This window comes from Scleropages formosus, chromosome 22 (genome assembly GCF_900964775.1).
Source record: "Scleropages formosus chromosome 22, fSclFor1.1, whole genome shotgun sequence".
Classification (NCBI taxonomy): domain Eukaryota; kingdom Metazoa; phylum Chordata; class Actinopteri; order Osteoglossiformes; family Osteoglossidae; genus Scleropages; species Scleropages formosus.
In genome coordinates this window covers 20,668,176-20,690,376 of record NC_041827.1, presented here as the reverse complement: position 1 = coordinate 20,690,376, position 22,201 = coordinate 20,668,176, and the positions used below count along the sequence as shown (strand labels likewise).

General features: G+C 42.9%; 3 protein-coding genes across 10 annotated transcripts in view; 1 reads left to right on the top strand and 2 right to left on the bottom strand.

Moving 5' to 3' along the window:
• Window positions 1-86: 86 nt before the first annotated feature.
• uba3 (ubiquitin-like modifier activating enzyme 3) lies at window positions 87-8,884 on the bottom strand. Of its 4 annotated transcripts, XM_018734049.2 has the most exons (17): window positions 8,728-8,884; window positions 7,262-7,382; window positions 6,981-7,061; window positions 6,403-6,485; window positions 6,122-6,202; window positions 5,924-5,967; window positions 4,948-5,012; window positions 4,685-4,840; window positions 3,990-4,092; window positions 3,756-3,869; window positions 3,314-3,367; window positions 3,135-3,171; window positions 2,971-3,052; window positions 1,297-1,397; window positions 1,055-1,118; window positions 822-876; window positions 87-722 (listed from the first exon to the last, which is right to left on the bottom strand). In XM_018734049.2, the coding sequence occupies exons 1-17, from the start codon at window positions 8,799-8,801 to the stop codon at window positions 634-636; spliced, it is 1,404 nt and encodes a 467-aa protein (XP_018589565.2). In that variant the 5' UTR covers window positions 8,802-8,884; the 3' UTR covers window positions 87-633. The 4 variants fall into 4 exon arrangements, with proteins under 4 accessions (XP_018589565.2, XP_029103454.1, XP_029103452.1 ...); XM_029247621.1 differs by lacking the exons at window positions 87-722; window positions 822-876; window positions 1,055-1,118 and adding an exon at window positions 2,219-2,405 and having other exon boundaries at window positions 1,311-1,397; XM_029247619.1 differs by lacking the exons at window positions 87-722; window positions 822-876; window positions 1,055-1,118 and adding an exon at window positions 2,219-2,405 and having other exon boundaries at window positions 1,331-1,442.
• Window positions 8,885-9,566: 682 nt separating this feature from the next.
• arl6ip5a (ADP-ribosylation factor-like 6 interacting protein 5a) lies at window positions 9,567-13,691 on the top strand. Its single transcript, XM_018734001.2, has 3 exons — window positions 9,567-9,881; window positions 12,007-12,224; window positions 13,077-13,691. The coding sequence occupies exons 1-3, from the start codon at window positions 9,703-9,705 to the stop codon at window positions 13,250-13,252; spliced, it is 573 nt and encodes a 190-aa protein (XP_018589517.2). The 5' UTR covers window positions 9,567-9,702; the 3' UTR covers window positions 13,253-13,691.
• A 3,274-nt stretch (window positions 13,692-16,965) lies between these two features.
• frmd4ba (FERM domain containing 4Ba) overlaps window positions 16,966-22,201 on the bottom strand; it is a 53,800-nt gene continuing 48,564 nt past the window's right edge. For 2 of the 5 annotated variants that reach the window (XM_018734134.2, XM_018734138.2), the window contains 4 exons: window positions 21,661-21,822; window positions 20,836-21,575; window positions 19,696-19,816; window positions 18,357-19,339 (listed from right to left, as the gene is read on the bottom strand). In XM_018734134.2, coding sequence (XP_018589650.2) covers window positions 19,132-19,339; window positions 19,696-19,816; window positions 20,836-21,575; window positions 21,661-21,822 — 1,231 coding nt within the window. In that variant the 3' untranslated portion in view covers window positions 18,357-19,131. The other 3 variants (XM_018734135.2, XM_018734137.2, XM_018734136.2) reach the window with 3 other exon arrangements.

Here is a 22,201-nt window from a genome sequence, read left to right as displayed (position 1 = left end):
ATAGCTCAAACCATTACTCTATCTCGTTTTACAAATGTGCCAAAGGATATAACCTCCAGCATCAATTTTATTTCCAGTGAATTCAAATGTCAAAGAAGCCACCAAAATTGCACTTGCTGATAGTATAACTCTTCTGCTGCTGTAAAATTAAAACTAAAACATTGCCCCCACCCTTAAGACAATACATTAGTATAATGGAAAGTATAAACATTTATTTGTGCATCACTTATGAAACACATCAAAGTGGAACACAGTTAAATATTAATGATGTTCACATAAATCGGACCATTGTGACCATCCAAAAGTTAACCAGTTCAGTGACCAAAGTGCTTGAAAACATTTACCTGTAGTTTGCTGATGTGAAAATGTAAAGTGAGGACAACCAAAAATACAGGGCAATCAATTCACTCAGTAATTTAAAACACTGTATTGACTACAAATGTTTCTTGTGTTTATCCTTTGGTTTCTGGAGACGCTTGTACATGACAGTATTTAAGTACATGTAAAAATACATCCAAGTGGCATCACCTTGTGCCTTTTCTTATTGTAATCTACAGCGAGAGATTAAGGTACAGATGGCATTTGGCGGCTTTCTCATTTCAAGTGCTGCTCAGATGTTTGGCTCTATACAGTCTATGAGGTGTAGTTAAGTCTGAAGAGGACTGTTTGAGGAGTGGTGACATCTGCTACTGCCAGTTCCTGTCCATCAGTCAAGCCCAGTTCTGAAAAAAGTATTAAAAAAAAATCATACTGTGTATAACAAGTTAAAATAAGAGGGAAAATATTAGAACAGAGACTGATTTAAGGGATCTGCATCTTACCTTTCAGTGTTCTGCAAAGATTTGGACGTGTTCTCTCTTCAATGGATGCAACAGTCTTTGAAAAGGTAAACAAATTCCAAGCACTCAGGTAATTGCTATTTGCTACTATCATCACTAAATGTGTACACATCAACTGAACCAATATAGGTTTATACCATTTGAATAGTTGTGTCTGTTGAGATAACTGTAACTAAAAACACAGCAAAAATAATGGTGATGGGTCAAGTAATTACCTGTAAATATAGTGTTTTGTTTTTCCCTTCCATAGTTGCTGTGATTGCAGGAGATTTCATTTGTCTGGAAAAAAATATATAGGTTTTCAGGGTAACATTGCAAGTTAATATGATGGTTCTGAGTTTTAAAACATCCTGTTGAAAAGATTCAAATTACCAAATGGGATAACATGCACAATCTTTCCACTACTGTATACACAGCTCTACAGGTGCAACCCCAAAGCACAGGCAAGCATACTCACAGAGCAGTGCTTTCAATCAGATAGTCCAGCACATCCTGCAACTTGGCAGAGGAGGGAAACTGCAGATCATGTGGCACCTGGCTACAGGCCGAACAGTTCTCCTGGTGGCCATCAAAGTCCAGTAGCAGAAACTTCAATCAGTACTGCTAGGCAAATTTCAAAGTGTAACTCTATGTGCTCTTATTCAGTCAGAGAATGACATTTTTAGCATAACGAACCAAACATTGAATACATGGCAAGTGAATAATAACCCTGGATCCCAAACCTCATACTGATATGAACTGCTATGTATATTTGTTTCAGGCAACTACATATATCCACTGAAGACGCAATATCACACATACTTCATACCATTCTGTCTCACCTGGATAATAAAAACTGCTATGCAAGGTTATTGTTTGTAGACTATAGCTCAGCATTTAACACTGTCATCCAAGCCAAGCTGATCCAGAAACTACTAGGGCTGGGACTGAGTGCCACATTGTGCAATTGGATCCTGGATTTCCTCACCAACAGACCACAGCATCTGCAGATTGGCAGTAATTCCTCCTCCCCACTGACCCTCAACACTGGCACTCCACAGGGAAGCGTCCTGAGCCCGGTGCTATACTCCCTGTTCACACAATTGTGTTGACTGTGTGGCCAGTCACAGCTCCAACACCATCATAAAGTTTGCTGACGATACCACCGTTGTGGGTCTGATCACCAACGACGATGAGACGGCCTACGGAGAGGAGGTGAGGCTCCTGGCAGAGTGGTGCCGGGACAACAACCTGTCTCTCAATGTCAGTAAAACTACGGAGTTGGTGATTGACTTCAGGAAACAGGATACAATTCAGGCACCCATCTACATAGGAGGGGACATTGTAGAAAAGGTCAACACCTTCAAATTCCTCGGGGTCACCCTCGCTGCCAAACTCACGTGGACTGACCGCGCGGCATCGACCGTCAAAAAGGCCCATCGACGCCTCCGCCTTCTCGGGCGTCCGAAGAAAGCCGAGATGTCCGCTACGGTCCTCGCCGCTTTCTACAGGCGTGCTGCGGAGTCCGTCCTCACAGGGTGTATTACATCCCGGGGTGGCGGCTGCTCCGTACAGGAAAAGAAAGCCCTACAGAGGGTGGTCAAAACGGCTCGGGAAATCATCGGCACGCGGCTACCGGCAGTACAGGACGCCTACGCCGCACGCTGCCTCGGAAAGACGACGCGCATCGCGAGAGACCGTAGCCACCCCGCACGGGCACTCTTCTCTTCCCTACCATCTGCAAAATGGGTTACGTCTATTCGAACCCGCACGGCTAGGTACGGGAACGGCTTTTACCCCACCGCTGTAGGAGTATACAACACTAACCAATGTGCTACCTTTAGTAACTAGAGTTGGACTGCTCCACCCAAGCACATTGGTAAATTACACTGCCACTTCAAGCATTCTCATTCTCTCGTTTTGAGCTCTCTGACCGTCACCTGGAATTATTGTTACTACTATTACCATTATTTATTTCTATTACTGTTGCACTACTCACTGTCATTGTCATTGTTTTGTTTGTGCGGTATTTCTATTGTCTCTATCTTTGTCCGTAGTCTGTGGAGAAGCATTCAGGAAGATTTTCATGATACATGTACATGGTACTTGTATCTATGACAAACTTGAAACTAGAAACTATATCAAAACTCACCTTTCGCTCTGCTTCGAATGTGTAAGTGTATAGGCCATCAACATCATTGAACACCAGGTAGTTATTCAGTGGAATGTAAGTGCTGTAAAAACGGACAGGAAAGGCAAGAAGTGAAATATTCTTCAAAGTAAATTTTAGGTGGAATTTATTCACAGAAAACTCACCTTGAGGCTATCTTGAAAACTTCGGAGGCACATGCCGCTGAAAAGAGAAGGGAAAGTATTATTGTACATTCATTATTTTTAATCGCTTTCTTACTGATTATAAACATGACATCAGATTACTCATATCTTTCTATTGATGTAGAAAGCAGTATGAAACAGGACAACGGGATACAACATACCTGCAATGACTGCATTTGTTGATGCAACTGCAGGGATTATTCTTTTCACAACCCCTAGATAATAAAAGAAGATGGAAAAGCACTTGTATAAATATTGTAATTCAGTATAACAATCCCTTAACCAAGACCTAATATGTGCTGCTAGCAATCCATGCCACCTTAACCAGCAAGGTTGGTATTAAATTCACTCTATATCAAAGTCTAGCTTTCAGTAAATAACTACAGAGTAGAAATAGATACTGAACAAAAAATTCCTTCTCCACTCTAAGAACAAGAACTGAAAAGTAATTACAGGAAAGAAAAATAATGCCAGAAAAGTGATTTCCCACTGATTTCAACTTCTTTATCTGGGACTATATCCATACCACTGTTAAGTACCTAAATATCTGCACACTGTTCACAAAGTGTTATTCTGCTGGGGGGTTGTCTGTTTTGGCCTCACCCTGGGTAAGTCTGTAAGTCACTCCTGTGATATTGAACTGGGCGGCTCTTTCCTGCGACCTCTGGAACACCCACTGGATGTGCTGGGGATCGTCCCCATCCAGTGCCACTCCATCTAACACAGAGATGTGACATAACAGCTGTAGGCTGAGAGAATGTGGTTTACACATTGCAATATCTTGACCAGGAGGAACATGAGCCCTTTGGTCACATGAGGGTGATTCAGTGAATGTACCTCCAAAAGGCTTCTCTTTGGGCCATTGGAGTATATGGACATACTCAATGCAGTGCTCAGGTAATCGAGGCATGGTCGCAATAGTGCACATGGGGAAATTAATCTTCCAAAAGAAAAAAAACAAATACATGCATTTACATATACACGACAGTCTTCATTTCCAAGAAGTGAGTACAATTACTGTACATGTAAGTAAAATGGGGAGTTACAATATGTACACAAATTAATTCTGATAACATCTATCTACAAGGATGTAACTTTATTATGCCAATATTAAAGATAAATATGTGATGGAGGTTAGTATAAGTCTATGTCTGATAAAATAGATTTTGTCCAAATTTAGTTTAGAAGACCACAGCCTCAGAGCACCAGAGGTCTTTGGATGTAGGTTTGAACCTGGCTCGGTCTGTGTGGAGTTTGCATGTTCTCCCCATGTCTGCGTGGGATTCCTCCCATAGTCCAAAGCCATGCAGTTCAGGTAAACTGGGCACCCTAATTGCCTGCTGTGTGTGAATGCGTGAGCGACTCTGTGTCTGTCTACCCAGTGATGGACTGGCGTTCCATCCAGGCCCAACCCTACATTCAGTGATTCCGGGATAGCAAAAGTAAGCGTGAGGCCATGAGCGTTTACAGCAATGATGGTTCACAATGTGTACATACTTGTGCACAGTCAAGTTTACACAATGGCCACACACCTGAGGTGGGTAGAGCTCCAGTGTGCAGTCAATGCACGCAGTCATGCCAGGAAGTACGACACGTGCGTTGCCTTTGAAACCTTCTGTGCCTCCATCTATGAGTGGTATGATGGTGGAGGTGTCCAGGACACCACCCTCATAAATCAGCAGGGACATCTGAACAAAAGGAAAACAGGATGGGTGACTGTTACCCATGCACAGAGTAGCACAGAGTAACATAGAGGAGTGCAAGTGCTATGACAGCAAATGAAAGTGATTTGTACCAGCATGCCATTTATCCACCTCCGAGCAATGATGGAATCCAGCCCACATACAATTATATGGAACTCTGAAACAGAAAAATACATCTTCATTTCTCCAACGTGATGTACACTCAACAAAAACAAAAGTGCATTTCACCAACAGAGACAGGTGCAGACACAATTCTTGAAGTACAATTTGTCTGACTTCACTGTTTTAAACAAGCACATATTACATTGTTAGCTGCATTAAGTAGGTAGGTAGTACATTTAAAATGGATAACTAACAATAACACCACAGGTCTAGCAGCAGAGAGTTGACAGTAAATACAAAGGTATTTGTGACAAATGATCTGATTTAAATTTATCGAGTAGATAGGATATCAGGAAACTGGCCTGGAACAAGAACTGTTCATCACCATGAACAGTTACACTGCCCTATAGGTCTCATATCAGTACAATATATCCCACCACTTGTGTAATTAACTTTTTTTGTATTTATTCCTTTTACTCTGTAAATATGCTATTTATTTATTATTCTGTGTCTGCGTCAGCTGTCTGTCTTGTCCATTGTCTGTAATACTGAAAGCACCAAGCACCAAAGCAAATTCCTTGTGTGAATTAGCACACATGGCAAATAAATCCTCAGTCTGATTCCAAAATAACTTTCAGTCTGAAAGAGATGTATTCTAACACCCTTTTTCAAAGTTAAGAGAGATTCAGCAATTCTGAGCGAGAGAGGGAGGTCATTCCACCACACTGGGGCCAGAATTGAGAAGCTTTTGGCAAGAATACAAATGTGTACATGCATGTGTGAAATCATGCTTTGCTTAAATATCCAAAAAAAAAATCTGTGTGGGCTTTCTGGTTAAATTCAAAAATATTATGTCTATTACACTGCACTAATTGCAGAAAAGTTTTCTAATTATGGTGAAAGAATTCTTTCTGAATATCAACACAAGCAGATAAAGAAATGAAAAACCATGAGATCTGTCCTTACGTCGATAGAATGACTCATCAAAGACTTGTATTTTCTTAAAATGTCTGTGCAGATTAAGGGAATTATGGAAATAGCATATAATAATAATATAACAGCATATTATTCCTCCAGCAAAAAGTTGATAATACATGTTTTTAAATTAGTCTGTAAGAATCTTTTTCCACCAGTATTTTTCTTTTTGATCATGCTAAAGGATACGGAACCACATTGCAACCTGGGACACGACTGTTGATAAAGTCAGCTGCAACATCTGCCTTTGGTCGACCTACATCTTTAGGCCTTTTAAAACACAACGAAAAGAGCAGGCAGATGTTCAAACTTCAAATTTTTTTGTAAAGATTTATTTCTTACAAAGCATAACTTGCCTTAACATTACATAGTAAACTTTCTTTGTGGAAAGTTACACTTTAAAAATAAAGATTTCATGATGACAATGTTTCAAGAAAAAAGTGAAAACCCCAGACGGAGTAGCCACTTGCCTGAAAAGAAACTGTCTGTTCAGATTAGAGACATCAATTGTGTCCATATCCACAATGTGAATTTTTCGAAACCCCGAGAGAGCCTTTAACAAACCAGAAGCAGAACACGGACTAAGTATATGTCTTTTTTAAACATACATAAACATACATTCTTGTTTAGGTATTCATCTAATAGTTCTGAAAATTAAGCTTTCCTCTAAATGTGAACACAAAGATAATGTTTTTAAAGTCTCCCACCATGCTGTGAAATACAAATTCAACAAGATTTATAAATCAACTGAATCTAACTGAACAGTCTTGTTAGACAGTAATTTTGTACTTCATTACAATGTTTGAATATTATATTCCTACAGTATGCCTCCAATATTTTGAAGTCTATGAAAACCTTCAATGCAAATTGATATACTATCTATGTAAAAGGCATATCTTTGAACCCTGATTCTGTACCATGGTTATAGAGCTTTATAGTAATACATGTGCGTGGGGTCCTTATTAAACACACATGTATATTTATACCAGCTGGTACTTTTTTCAGAAGAAAAACAAAACACAATGCCCTAAAATAACAGAAATCATACCAAATTTTTCAGAAGTTCACATCCCAGGCCTCCAGCTCCGATCACTAGAATCTTGCATGATTCTAATAAAAACTGTAGCGACTGTAAAAAAGTTACAATACATAATTTCATACTGCCAATGACACTTCCAGTTACAGTCTCCTTTATCATAATTCATACATAAAAAGGTTTTACCTAGATCATATAACACAGAAAACTAAGTTACAGTGGTCAAATATAAGCTATAGCTCCATCAGTCCACAGCTGTCCTCCATGTCCACTGGGAACAGAGATTTACTAACCTCTGTGCTTGGCTCAAAGTCAGGGTGAGTGAACGGTCCAGACCTTTCCAGGAACTTCTTCACATGGTTCCAGCGACCATCCCAGTCTTGACTGTCCTCATTCCCACCATCCACAGCCTTTCTGCACAGGACAGAGGGAGCCCATTGCATATAAATCAGTCAGAAAACATGTGTCCCTCCAGTCCCAATGTCTCGGAGAACTCACCAAGAACACAGTCAAGACTACAGACTATGTCCGATCCCATTAACTGAAAAAAGGGCAACGTGGTTTACTTATAAGTGGTGACCTAGTCATGACTATATAATGTGTGCAGCCATTTGTCAAGTACTGTCAAGGAATTCTCTCCTTAGATGTTTCCCAGTGTAATTATGACAAATTCTTTTGTACTTTGGGAAAATGTAAACAATGTGTCAATGGTAGCTGACAGTAAAACGGAAGGTAAAAAGATTTTTGTTTTTAGTCGTTTTAATTTTCTTTTTAATTTAATGTAGTTAAAAGCTTCTAAGGGAATAAATTAAGGTATACAAGTGTTATTACTTTTTTCATTGAATAACTACAGCAAACAAAGTAGATATTGAAATGTTGCAAAAGCTTAGGTGAGGAATCAATCAGCATCCAACAGGACATCGTGGACACTAATTTTTTTCCCCAGTAATTATATAAAGTACACATAGATTTAATGTTATTTCAAGTTGATAAAAGAGAGCAAAATAACCTTTCCAGCATTTCTTTTAAAAACCTAACCTGTCAATAAATTGAAGGACACCTGCATTATTAAGCATTTATTTGCTGTGATGTAGTGGCTGGATTTAAAAAACATAGGAAGGGGCTTCCTGTCCCAATTGTGTTCATAAGTTGAGGATTTGGCATACTTGGCTAAATTCAAGCAATGCAAATATACTTTCATTTAAATATTTTATATGGATCCAAATATTCAGTCAATTTCCTGAATACTGGCAACAATTCGAATTCCAGAAGTAGTTCAGTAGCTAGTATACCCATGATGTTGTGGCTGGCAGATACTAAATACTGTGCTGCAGAACACCTACAGTAGACAGTATTTCAGAGCTCACACCACCAGACCACACTCCACACAGGCACTAGCTAGGAGGCTAAGTCAAAATGCTAAACTAGTATGTGTGATCATGTAGTGTAATTAACAGGGATACACACAGCAAGCAGCAGATCGTCCTGATGCCGGTAAATTGACAAAGATTTGGCAGCCAAATAATAAGAGTTCTCCACTTGCAAATTATTTATTCTGTACGAAGGGTAGCTAAACAGTTACTTTCTAATAATGTTACTTGTGTCACAGGCAATTGCTAGCTAGCCGGCTAGCTGCGAGTGGCCAGCTAACAGCGAACATGGCACATACATTAGCCGGTTAGCTTCTGAACTGCTAACTGACTACCTGCTGAACTCACTGCACCTCAAACCTGCAGTTTTCTAGCATTCCAACACTAACTTCTGAGACTGAGCCAGCTCCTCTATTCGCCTTCTTTTCTTCTCCCTAAAAAGAGAGAATAAAAGAAGGTTCATACATGCTCGGTTTTAAGAAAACTGTAAGTATGGTTTAACCAGTTAGCAATTACTTTAGCTTCTAATATTGGTACTTATGGCTCCTCCACTTCCGCCATTTTTGGCGAGAGAACGTCGTCTCCGAATGACGTAACATCGCTTCAGCCAATTAGTGATGAATGCGCTAATTCGCCAATCTGTCAATCATGGTTTGACTACAATTTTTCCAATACAAGGTTTCTGGTGTCGTTTAATTTATTTCTCTATGTTTATTACCATGTATATTTACACATAATATTACCGTATACTTTTTGTCTTTAAAATATAGCTCAAATGTAAATTTTCGTATTTTTTGGGTCAAATATTTGATTGGATTTGGTATTTTGGCCATCTTCCTGGATTGTGTAACAAAAAAATGCAATAATTAAACTGATAATTAAAGATCATTACAATATCCTGCATGAAAGTTTTATTTACGTTTTGAATAATTACCTGACTAAAGTGTAAATAACTGTATTTTACACCTAAAAAGTGTGACGATTATGTTCATATCATAGCACACGCTTTCCACGCATAAACAATGGCCAATGCACTGATAGTGCAATGCATTGTGTGTGCAAAGAGAGAAGGAAGAAAAAGTATGTTACGCAGTAGGTCGTGTTTTTTTAATTTAACAGGTAAAAATAAATTAAAACTGAAATGAAGAAAAAAAAAATATTTAGCAATGTCAGCAACACAACACACGTCGTAATACAAGTGACGCATAAATACAATACCGCGTAACAACAAGATACGGGTAGAACCGAAATCTTCGCTACAGCCGCTTGTTCCGTTTGTATCGCGAGAAGCGACACGTGCGGGCGCGCGCCAGAGCCTGAGCTCACATCCTCTCGAGTGACGATCGCCGCGAGCCGCAGCAGCGATGCCCAGCGTCGAGCTCGCGCCTCTGCGGCCCTGGGACGACTTCTTCCCGGGGAAGGAGCGCTTCGCCAAGCCGGACGTGCGCGACCTGGCGAAGTGGAACAACCGGGTGGTGAGCAACCTGCTCTACTACCAGACCAACTACCTGAGCGCGGGGCTGCTCGTCTTCCTCGCCGTGGGGTGAGTGAGTGAGTGAATGAGTGAGTCAGTCAGCATCGCCCCCCCTCTCCGCGAACAACAAAACTAACGCGCTTTGAAACAACTTTTTTGTTATTTTTGTTTCAAAGTTTGCGTGCTAACGGGGGAACTTTTAAAAACAAAACAAAAAAAAAAAACGTGCGTTTTCTTCTTTGAAATTATAAACGACGAGGCCTTTCCTGTGGTTTTCGTTGCAAACTAAACTTGTTCCAAACTTACTCTCTCCGACTCGGTCTCGTACGACGTGGCACGAGAGTACAAGTGAGTCGTCGCGTGCCGAGGAGCTTCAGTTCAGTAGACACTTCCATCATCAGCGTGTCTGCGTATTTTTTTATTATTATTATTATTTTGTGTGGTGGGATTCGAGCCAGCACCCTTCCGCTTCCCTGCGACAGTCCGTAGGCGTAACCCAGTAGTCTGCTGCTGGAGAGGCCGGTAGTACAGCACTGTGTCTGTAGTGTACTGTACTGTACTCCACTCCACCGGTCCGTGGTGCTGCAGGTGACCCCACGCCAAGCAGTTCTGCACAGTCTTTCTGTTAGTGTTTGTCCTCGTGCCCGTGTCACTGAACGCTCCGCTTCCCAGTGACAGCGCGACACGGAAAAGCCTGGCAGTGTCTCAGCTGTGTGTGAGCTGTGCCTCTCATTTTAACATAAGAAAGTTAAACTTAAAGCAGCGTGTGTTCATAGAAGCAGTTTCTTTTGAAACAGTGTAACGTGTTTGAAATGAGTCAGTAAGAGCGCTTTTCTCCCGGGTGACACTTTTTTTTTTAATTTTTTTCTTGCCTTGCTTGGAAATATGGAGTCAGTGTGTCTAATTATAGGCAACTGTGGCTGTTTGACTGCGCTGACACATGGTTGCTAAGGGCTGCTGAGCCCGTGGGCTTCCTCCAAAGGCATCAGCTGCTGCCGGAGATTATGGGCATGGGTTCAGCCTGGCTGCCGAACAGGTGCGGTCGCTGTTTGGCCAGAGAGAGGAAAGCGCGTCTTTTTACACACACACACACACACACACACACGTTGTCAGAACCACTTGTCCCATACGGGGTCGTGGGGAACCGGAGCCTAGCCCAGCAACACAGGGCGTAGGGCTGGAGGGGGAGGGGACACACCCAGAATGGGACACCAATCCGTCACAAGGCACCCCAAGCGGGATTTGAACCCCAGACCCACCGGAGAGCAGGACCCAGTCCAACCTGCTGTGCCACCGCCGCCCCCCCCCCCCATCTTTTTAAGGACACTATTTTTGGGAAGAGAAGGAAGTGGTTCTATAGGGGCGTTCCTGCTGGATCCATGCAGGTTCGTACAGATGTGTAAATGGCATAACTGCATGTTGAGCAACGATAAACTAATTTACAATCATTTACCCATGTATACAGCCTGGTAATTTTACTGGAGCAATTTAGGGTAAGTACGTTTGTCAAGGGTACTACAGATGGAGTTGAGACTCGAACCTGTGACCTTTGGGGGCCAAAGGCAGCAGCTCTAACCACTGAAGGGCTTTGCCCATTTCCAGAGTCTGAGCGGTTTCTTCCTGCAGTCCAAAAATGTGTACTTCAGGTGGAATTTTGACTCTAAAATGCCCTTAGTGTGTGTGATTGCCTTGTAATGGACTAGCAACCCATCCAGGGTCTCCCCTGCCTCGCAACCCTGTGGTTTCAGAAGGGGTTCGAGATGACCGCGGACAAGCGGTTATTCATCGTGGATGAAATGATGGATGAAAGAAGAAAATAAATATGTTGTTTCTGAGAGCAGTTTCCTATATGTCTCATCCTGGTGTTTCCAGATTCCATCAGATGATGATCCACTCTGCATAAACTGGGTCATAGGTAACTTGTCAAAAATGTGGCTCTGCCGCTTCATACTTGGACATGCCTGTCACTGTGTTTCTGCCTAAACCGAGATACTGAGCACACTGTGACAGGAATGTTTCTTTAACCACATTTGGCCAGTAGGGAGTGCTCAGTGTCTGACTCATGGATCATATCCTTTGCGGGCTCCTGTCAGGTGTGTACGCTTCCTCTCTCTGCGATTCCATCACTTTATGACGCTTCAAAGCCTCCGGAAACAAAAGTACAGAATGTCCTCTGTGTCATTACTTCCCCCAGGTTTCTGAACCCCACGGGGATGGTGGTGGGAGGGGCCGTGGTCACCTTGGTTTTCGTGGGCTCTGTCTGGGCTGCCGAGAACAAGGCTGTGATCAAGGACTTCAAGAAGAAGAACCCCACGGTCTTCGTCGTGGCTGTGATGGTTGCCAGCTACTTTCTCATCTCCCTCTTTGGGGGCGTCATGGTCTTCTTCTTCGGCATCACCTTCCCATTGCTCTGTGAGTTGGACAGGCTTTGGATTCTGTTGGTTTTGTTCCAGGACACCTTTGTCGGATCGGCAGCAAGGGGTGTAGAGGTTAGAGACATTGCGTTTGGGCTTAGAGGTCCCAGCATTTGATCTTATGTCTTCCTGGAGTACCCTTGATCAAGATACTTAACGTGATTCGATGCTGTAAAAATTACCTAGCTGTATAAACGGGTAAATAATTGTACGTAGCTTAACGTTGTAAGTCGCTTTGGAGAAAAATGTCAGGAAAATGAATAATTGTAAATGGATGGAACCCCAGTGCCTTTATGCCCTCTTGCCTCCTAGTCATCAGTCAGGGTGTCGTGTCTTGCCAGTTCAGCCGCTGCAGTTACACCATGATGATGGAGCTGAACTCACACTGAGGCTCCTTTCAGGAATGTTAGTCACAAAAGGGAGGATAGTTGCGACAAAGAAGCATGTTCTTCCACTTTGTGCTAGCTGTGACTCATCCAAGGGGATGTCTGGGAAAGATGAGTATCGTGGAGAAGGCAGCTGTTGTGGAAAAATAGGTGGAACCCCTCAGCCTGGCCCTAATGGCTCAAGATTAGTGCTAAAACAATGTTTGCAGAATTCCAAGGAGTCACACCTTGGATACACTTAGAACAACCTCACTGAAAGTGTGTGAACAGCAGAGCAAAGGTTGAAGGCCAGTTTTATGTTTTTTCTAATTTATTTTGTGAGAAGATTCATACGGTTTTCAACGGGCTTTACAAAACATCTCAAATGTGGCGTGCTGAAACATTTGTGTTTGGGGGATACAGAGGTTGGGAGGTCTTCTCAGGGAAGTAAAAAGCAAATATCACCGCCCTTTTTCCCCACCCAGTGATCTTTGCCCATGCTTCGCTGCGCCTGCGCAACATGAAGAACAAGCTGGAGAACCGGATGGAGGGGGCAGGGCTCAAAAGGTCACCAATGGGCATTATTCTGGAGGCCCTGGGCCAGCAGGAAGATAACTTAAACAAGATCCAGGACTTCCTGGAGAGCAAACTGAAGGAGTGAAGAAGATTGTGCGAGCCAGCGGGAGGCGCTGTGCTAGACCACCACGCTACCTCCTTCAAATCCCGAAAGTGCCATCCTTGCGCTGACCCTCATTAGCATATGCAGCCCTGCCGCTTTCTTTGGGGTCCTTTATAAATTGCACTCTGTCAAACTGGATCATTTTTTTTTTTTTTTTTTTTTCCCCTTCATTTGAATATAAACACTTGTAACCTTTTGCATATAATTTTTGTTAGAGCTGCTGAATATTTGCATGATAATAGCAGATTATTTTGAAAGATATACTGCACACAGTAAAGAAGCATTTGTATAGTTTTGCAGGGTAAAGATGTTTTGTATGTTTCTACAAGGGAGAGAACTTTCTTTACTGTATTGCCTGCAAAATGCTAGTACAAACTAGTATTTGCATTACCGTGTCAAACACACAAGTAAATACTGAGTGATTCCCAGTGTTTTTGTACTGCCTTCCCATCAAATACAAACCCCCACTATGACTATCCAGTTTTTTTTTTTTTTTTTTTTTTTTTTTTTTTTTTTATAAAATCAACATTTATGCATCGGTTTAGTGTACAGCTGGGTGAGCTTTGCCCATTGAAGTCCAAAAAAAGGCAGCCACTGTGGGTATGTGCTGCTCTTGCTCATGACAAATGAACCCCATGAGTGTGTGGGCATAACCTAAAACTCCAGAACCACCTTACACAAAGGTGGTGTAGGTTTAATACATAGTGAAATCAGTTTTACAGTGAATTGTCACCATGCCTTCATTGTGGATAAAAAGCAGCCTTAGGTCTTGGTTTGATTTCCACACATAATATACAGTGGAAATAAGGAAACCTTTTGTAGGGAATGTTTTTGACATGAGTGTTTCGCAAATGCTTCCTGGAACCATTTTCAGCACCTTGTGACTAAACAGTGACTTTTTGTCAAAGCAGCACTGAAGTGCTTACAAATCCATTTTAAACGGAAGCCCAAAAAACCAGCGTAACCGAAATATTAAGATCAATATTGGGGCCAAATGTGATCCAGCTAGAAACTAGAGTTGTGCAGGACACTGCAGTGTGTATTCAGTCTATTCTCCAGACACCAATTACGCTCCAGTATTCATGTAGAGTCCCTAAGTGTTTTCATCTCTTTTAATATATGTACCATGCATTCCAAAGTAAACTTTTTAATGGAGCTGAACAGAAAGCACCTCCATTCAGTCCCTATAAGAACAAAAAAAATAAATAAAAATGCATGAGTTCCTTCATAAAAGAAATTGTCTAAATTCATTCATTACAGAATTTTTAACCTGATTTAAACCGGGAAGCTGCAACACAGAAGTGTCTCTAGGGTAATTGATAGGCCTCTTTGCACCTATTACTTTGTACTGGTGCTGATCAATACAGTGCAGAGGATTTTAACAACAGCGTTCCGGGCCTCCTTGGAACAGTTTAATAGAACTCTGACCTTTCCTTTGGAGAGTGCAATTTCACTTCTTCTCCATTTATCACCGCTACCTTGACTCTTTGTTTAATGGTGTAGTAAATCACAGTGCTAAGATCCAAAGTTACTATTACATGCCCTGTAACTGCACAAAATATACATTCAGCAGGAAGCTAAGCAGCTTTGCAGGAACCTTTCTGTAAGAGTTAATTTTTCCACAGCTGCGTCACATTTTGAAGACTGACTGTGAGAAATTATGCATCAAATAAAAACCTGAATTCTTTAAAACTATCGATTGGTTAAGTGCACCAAAAGGACGACAGATGCCGCAAGTGGAGTAACCGGAGGTTTTGAACGACAGCTTCAGCTGCGAGTCTGATCATCAGCGTGCCAAGAAAACGTAATTTATGTCACTCCTGCGGCGGTTTTGCTTGACACATAACAAGGAGGTTCCGTACTGCAGCGTGAAGGAGAGAAAACGCTACGTGGGCAAGTTGGAGCACAGTGAGAGCCCTTGTTCTTTGCCTTATGCAGCTGTTGAGGGGAGTACTCCCAACAGGCCTGCCTTTTTGGAGTATATCCATCACAACCTTTTGCTCTAGATGAGTGAATGAGGCCCATCAGGCATCTTTGGTGCTGATCCATTGCAACAAACATGCGTACATATGATCCAGACATCCCAGACTGCCAGAAATGATGGAAATTCAGTGGGCTGCCCCACCCAAGAAGGGGAATCTCATCGGCATCTGGCTTCCTTCTCAGTGCCCCCTCCCCCACCTTATATTAACTGCAACCACTGAGATCAGACACTATTGTCATCTTTCTTCAGAGACAGACAGACAGGAGGGTGGAATGTTATCTCCAGTAAATAAGTGTGACAGAATCAGACTCCATTTGGGAGAGCAGCTTGTGGTTGTCTCAATCATGGTCTAAATAAAACCCCCATCTGACAGGGCAGATATGGTGCAAAGAGGGCAGGTCCAGGCACATTCTTATTGTGGCACGTTTGACTCAGCTGCCAGTGGGGTCTTGCTGGGACTTCAGCACTGCAGGCCACTGGGAAAAATGTAGGGGGACACAATCAGTTCAAGAATTTCCAAGCAGCCAAGAAGTGAGCTGTCAGAGCTGCAGGAACCTCCCGAAAGCACGGCTGATACGAGCTCACAATCTCTCACTAAAGAGGAGCATCAATAAGCCTCAAAGTGCAAGATAAACAGTAAGTGGGTGGAAAAGGAGCCAGAACTGGTACTTAGGGATCACATGACTGCAAGCTGAGTGGGAGGAGGAGATGGGTCAGAGGTCAGAGTGTAAGATCTTAACTAATGGTCTGGCTGACTTGCCATTGTTGGAAGCGGGTGATGCAGAGGGGCCCTTGAGCTGGTATGTGGGCGTATCGGAATCCCTGAAAACTGGTTCGGTAAGTTCTAAGGGAGAACGTGACAGGCTGCAGTGACACACAGAAAAACTGCACACACCTCTGAAGTCAGCTTTTAGACCATTTGCCCTCCAAAACAACTACTTTCCACAGCACATCCAGAGACAGGTGGCTATTCCATTCCAACACCATATTTTTTAATTAAATAAGCAGTCCTGAAGCCTAACCATCCAGTACAGTAACCGTACAACTGGGTGTGGATGTTATGTAGTTTCTCTTAGCAATTCATCAGCTAGATGTTAAACAGTGTTATCAGCTGCTAAACTGGTGTTGATAAGCCTCCTCTCAAAAGCCTCACTGCTAGGTGTATTGTCATCTAACAGTGCAACATGCTGTACAAGGTCCCAAAACAACTGGAAGGTACCTCACAAGAACAACCATCTAGGCAGCCTAAATTCTGCGGATAAACATATGCTTTTAGTGAGCAAATGACCGACGCCATACAGACTTTACACACATCGAATGGGGCTCATGACTGCGTTAGTCTTTAGTGCAAATGCTGTTACAGGAGTCATGCAGGACTCGCCTTGGATCACCTCAAATTAACTCCACCATTTAAATGGATCTGTACCATCTCATCTGTCAAGTGAAGTTATTCCCAGACAAAACATTTTCTTCCCCATCATAGGTCTTCCCTAGAAAACTTTACCTGATGTTGACATTCTATCCTACATAGTTACAGATTAGCTACAGTAAACAAAAAGTGCGAAAGCCACTGTGACGTGCGTGTCCTACTTCCTGTTTTCTTATTTAAAAAAAAAAAAAAAAAAAAACACACAACTCGGACCGAATGAAAACAGAATAGATATGCCTCTTAAAACAGAACACATAAGATTAACAAGTATTAAAAACACTTTAATTGAAATGAATACAAATACTAAGAACCAGCTTACCAAAGTGGATTGCTTACCATATATTACATGCTTCAACAAAAAGTTCACAAAAACTAGAATTAAAAAAAACAACAACAAACAGCCTATATACAATGTTATGTACAAATACTTAAGGAGGAAAAGAGCACCGGTCCATGGATTCCAGCATGGGATGCAATACCTACTTTGGAAAAAAAAATCTTCTATAAATGTCCCTCTTATGTGCTAATGAATGATATTTAAAAAAGATAAAAGCTGAAGAGTATCAACAAAATGAGTAATATAGCTTTAATCCACGATAAAGTTTTAAAATGGAAAAAAAATAGTCCATCCAACTGTGATATTTGGCAGGTATATGAAAATACTTAAATACAGAAAATGAAAAATAGGCCCCATAATTTGTAACAGCAATATACAAAGTAGTTTACAGTTCTTCAGCTATACAGTACTAAGTACTAGAGTGAAAGATGTGCAAATTTTGAACATTTCTAAGTCAGCAACGCAAAAAAACATTGACAACACTATCTAGTGTTAATGAAGCAGTGGTGGAAACAGTGCTGAGTCAGTGCTAGACATAACCATTCCCTCTGCGATGGGTCTTCTGTGAGATTGTTTGACCCACTGGTAATCTGAACAGTCACTGCAGCCGTACCAGGCTACTAAAGCAAGGCATACTGAGGGAATTTCAGTAACTTTAAAGAACTGGTAAGACTGAGTCTTCAAACTGCCCGCAGTGGGACTCTACAGGTTACCTGTAAAAATCTTCTCATTCCGGTCAAGCCAGTAGGGTTTGAACTTCAGTTCTGCAACACTAAATGCTCCCTTGCAGAAGAGCCCCAAGAAACCTTTGTCTGGGCAGTTCTGACTGGAAGGGTGTGGAGGTCTGTGCTTCCAGCTCAGTGAGGAACGAGGTGCGAGTCACAGCTTGGACATACCCCACTGCAGTGACAGAGCCATGAACCTGAGGATAGTCCTCTTCTTAAAGTTAACACTTGCGTCCTCATACTGCCGTGGCACAATGACATTCAGCCACAACATTTACAGGCTGCACTCCACTGTGCATGTGAAGGAAGCTGTTCACACATGGAATGGAACACACGCGTTGCCTTCCTGTACAGTTTCATTCCTTCGATGTATCGCCTTTGGCTTCTTTGGAAACCTTTGCCCATGAGACAAAAAAAAGCATGGTCCAAGGCACGTAAATACAAAACAAAAATCTGTCAAGACAACAGTTGCTGCTGTCACCCTATACAATAGTTCCAGGTTTTGAGTTCTCGTGCCAGTATAACATCTGGTCTTCTGGATCCAAACTGCTATGCATTTGGGTGCTGATGGGTGTTTCCAAATGATTCGCATCTATGTATGACCTGAAAGACAAAGAAAAGAAAAAAAAAAAAAAGGACAAAAAGGTCAAAGACACATAAATCTGTCACGTGGAACTAGACAGATGCACATCAGTAAAGGTTGGGAACAGATGATTTCCAACAATTTAACCCTGGGTCATCAGTAACTAGGATTTTAACAGCAAAGTGACCATCATCACTGACTGACAAATGGAAATACAAACATAGATATCCCTCAAAAGAAGTAAACTCAGGGTTAAAATGTTCACACTCACTGGAAAAGCAAAGGCACTGTGTCAGTAGCCAAGAGCCTACTGCAACAGCCAGCCAAACATGCAGAGGTCACATTTTCTTTTTGTTATCTTAAGAAAATTACAATAGTTGTCCCCACACCAATACTTGCAATCTGGGGCACACAAAGACAACAAACAAACATATTAAAAAAAAAAAAAAAAACTCCCAGCAATCGCATCTACTTTCACCTATCTCCTGCTCTGTTGTGGTCAGCAAACCACCCACCCAAGGTACTCATACAGGCACACACAATGAGAAAAAATCTGTGACACACTGGGTGACAAGAATGGCTAGGAACAGGCCAGTGGCATGCAGGAGAGAAATGTGACCTCTGAATGTTTATTTGGGTGTGCAGATTAGCTAAAAACAGCGAACAAATAGGCCAAAAAAAGATAAAGCCAACAGTGCAGGGCCAACACATTTTACTTCACTTGAAAACAGGCAGATGACCAAACCACAGCAAGCGTGAGGCAGAGTGATGAGCAGGTCCACACGCCTTGGGCTGTGTACTTACTATGGAGGGCTACATTTAGCATAGGCGTACTTATTAAGCCTCTCGCTTCCATGGCGGCCCGGTTGCTGGGGGGTGTTGGAGGGGGGGGAGGGGGTAGGTGGAAGGGATGAGAGCATGGAGGAAGAGGCAGCAGAAGAAGAAGAGAAAGGGCTATCGGGGGCAAAGGCACAGCGCGGACGGCACTCGGGGCTGCGGCAGGAGCCGTATCTATAAGAGAGCGGCCATGGAGTGAGACAGGAGTAGCAGCTCTCGTCAGGCTTGAGCCTCAGTACTGCTGACTACAGGCTTTATCGCTACTATTTCAGGCAAGCAAACTCAGGGACCAAACTGCCTGCAATCATTCACATATACAACATCCTTCGTAAAACATTACAGAGGAAATCATAAAGGATATAACAATGGGGAGGGATACCAGTGAAGCGTGTGCATTGCTGAGCCTCAACAAGCCATGAGTCCCATTTCCCCCTATCACCAGCTTTTTGCTTTAGACAAACTGTCATGCTGAAACTGATCACAAGCTGACTGGCCAGCACACAGGAATGATACTGGATGAAAACTTTCACCTGCTGTGGAGGGTGCTGTAGGACGATGGGTACGGCTGCTGTGGCGATGCGGGAGGGTCATAGTCCGTTACACCCACAGATAAGTGACTGCGCCAATTTCTTACACCAGATACCGACGACACTTTAAAACAAAGGACAAAACAGATATAAGTACCTTTGAGTATAAACAGGAAGCACAGCTGTGCATCAGTTTCACAAATGTTTTTCCCTAAGGGTTCAAAATCCATGTTCTCAGTATAGCAAGATCATGCTCTACAGAAGCCTTTCATTAATGTCCTGTTATAGTTGACTGAATGAGATGTATGATTCCAACAAAATATGCCATTTTTCAATCTTTTGAAATTGAATTGGTATCAAACAAGCATAATTTTCCCTCTAAAATTGAACAAAAGCCCAAAAACGGAACAAAAACCACCACACAGAGGAAATTTGCCAGAACCAAGGTTGAAGACCCATACCCAAAATATATCAAGTCTTTCACAGAATGTATTGCAATTACAGTTGAGAAACTTAATGCTGTGGGGTACTATTATCAACTACCCCATCATACATGTATCACAGCAAGTTATCAAAACACGTAGACTTCCGCAGCCGGTGTCAACCGACTGGGGTTCTAAGTCTTCTGGATGAGACCGTGTCGTGTAGGAAATTGGTTCCGACGTTTCGCTTCCCATGTTGGAAGCATCTTCAGCACAAGATGTGGAAGCTCCCTAAAGATGCTTCCAACACGGGAAGCGAAACGTCGGAACCAATTTCCTACACAACGCGATCTCATCCAGAAGACTTAGAACCCCAGTCACAGGAAGTTACTACAAACCTAATTCAATAAACCATTTTGTTTTTAAAATGGGTTTGTTTTGTTCAGTTTCTAAATTAAAAAGTTACAGCAGGAAATGAAGGAAATGAGGCACGATATTTTCCCAGCCCTTCAGCGATAGTGTCGTGTAACTGGGAATTATCTCCCCACACAAGCATTGCCCAGATGTACTCAAATTTTTGACATGTACCATACACATGAATTCAAAGCAGTTTGTGGGATGAATTAAGTATCGTATGTCTGAGTTTCGTAAATGAAAATTCAATAAGGAATTTTTCAATACACATCGAGACAGAACAACAAGCTGAACACAGACTCAGTACCTGAGGAATAGGACATTGCACGGCTGGAGTGTCCAAAGGGAGCTGGCATGGTCTGATATCCAAGGCTTTGCTGAGAACCCCTGTCGTAGCTGGAGGCTGCCTGCTTGTTACCCGCATTTCGGTTGTACCAGCCCCGCAGGTGCTCCTCCACCAGTGCCCTCTGGAGATGCTTGGCCACTGGCCGGCTCCTAGGGGGTCGCATAGTGGCATACAAGTTCTGTGGGAGGCCATCTGTCTCATCATCACCATAGCGACCATAGCGGTCAGGTCCATGGAGGGTGGGCACCTGGTAGGATGGGTTCAGATTGTAGTGGCCCTCCAGCTCACTCTCATAGACGTAGGGGCCATTGGAGTACGGCTCCGGGTCAGCATAGCACGGGTAGGCTGTGTAGCCCGTCACATAGTATGCAGTGTGCGTGTGAAGCGCTGAAGCCTGGCAGCTGTAATGTCGGGACTCGCTCTGCGCCAGGTTTGGCATGCTGCCTGTGTTGGCATAGATGTTGCCCTGCCTGTGGCGACGGCGGTCCCGGGTCCGAGAGGTGGCGATGCCAGGGGTGCTATACTCGGTGCTCGACTGGCTGGTGTAGGAAGAACCGTCATCCAGGACCTCAGTGCTGTTACTTCGCCGAGGGTTGGACAGAGTGAAACCCGGCCTATGGGAGTTGCCCTCTGGCGGTAGTTGGCATTGGGACTCCAGACTTCCACTTCGCTGCCGGAAGTGCTGGGGGCTCTCTTCGGACCTGTGTAATACAACGTGGGTGCTGTTTAGTCACAGTCAGCCCCCTGGGCCATTCCATCACTGCCTGCTTGATTGTTCCAACCTACCTTAGCTGGGTGCTGCTGTAGGCATTGCGAGTCATGACAGGAGTCTGGGGTACACTGCGGGCATCACGAGGCTGCCTGGAAGTCGGCTTGCATGGGCTGCTGTGAGTCGATAAGGTTTCTCTATAATTGTAGTACGAGTCCTGAATGTCACTGTACCCTAATCTGCAACACAGATAAGAGCAATAGCTTTGCAGTGCCTCTTTCCTCATGGAGCAGCGCTTTACAGCACACCAACCTCTGCCTCACCCTCCTCCCCCATAAAGCAACACCAGAACGCCAACAGCCACACGCACGCGTACACAAGCAGAGACCCGTCCCCAATCCTTCCTTGCAAGCCTTCAACATATATACCAAAAGAAATCTTATACAGTGTACTGTCACTAAAAAGACAGAGGTACTATAGTTAGTAATGTAATGAATATGGGTATGCATTTTACAGAACCACATTTTATTAGTATTCCACTACTTGTTAGTACCGCTGCACATTTTGTATGATGTTTTCCAAAGTACCGTCTCTTGCGGTTTTTTCCCCCCATTGCTG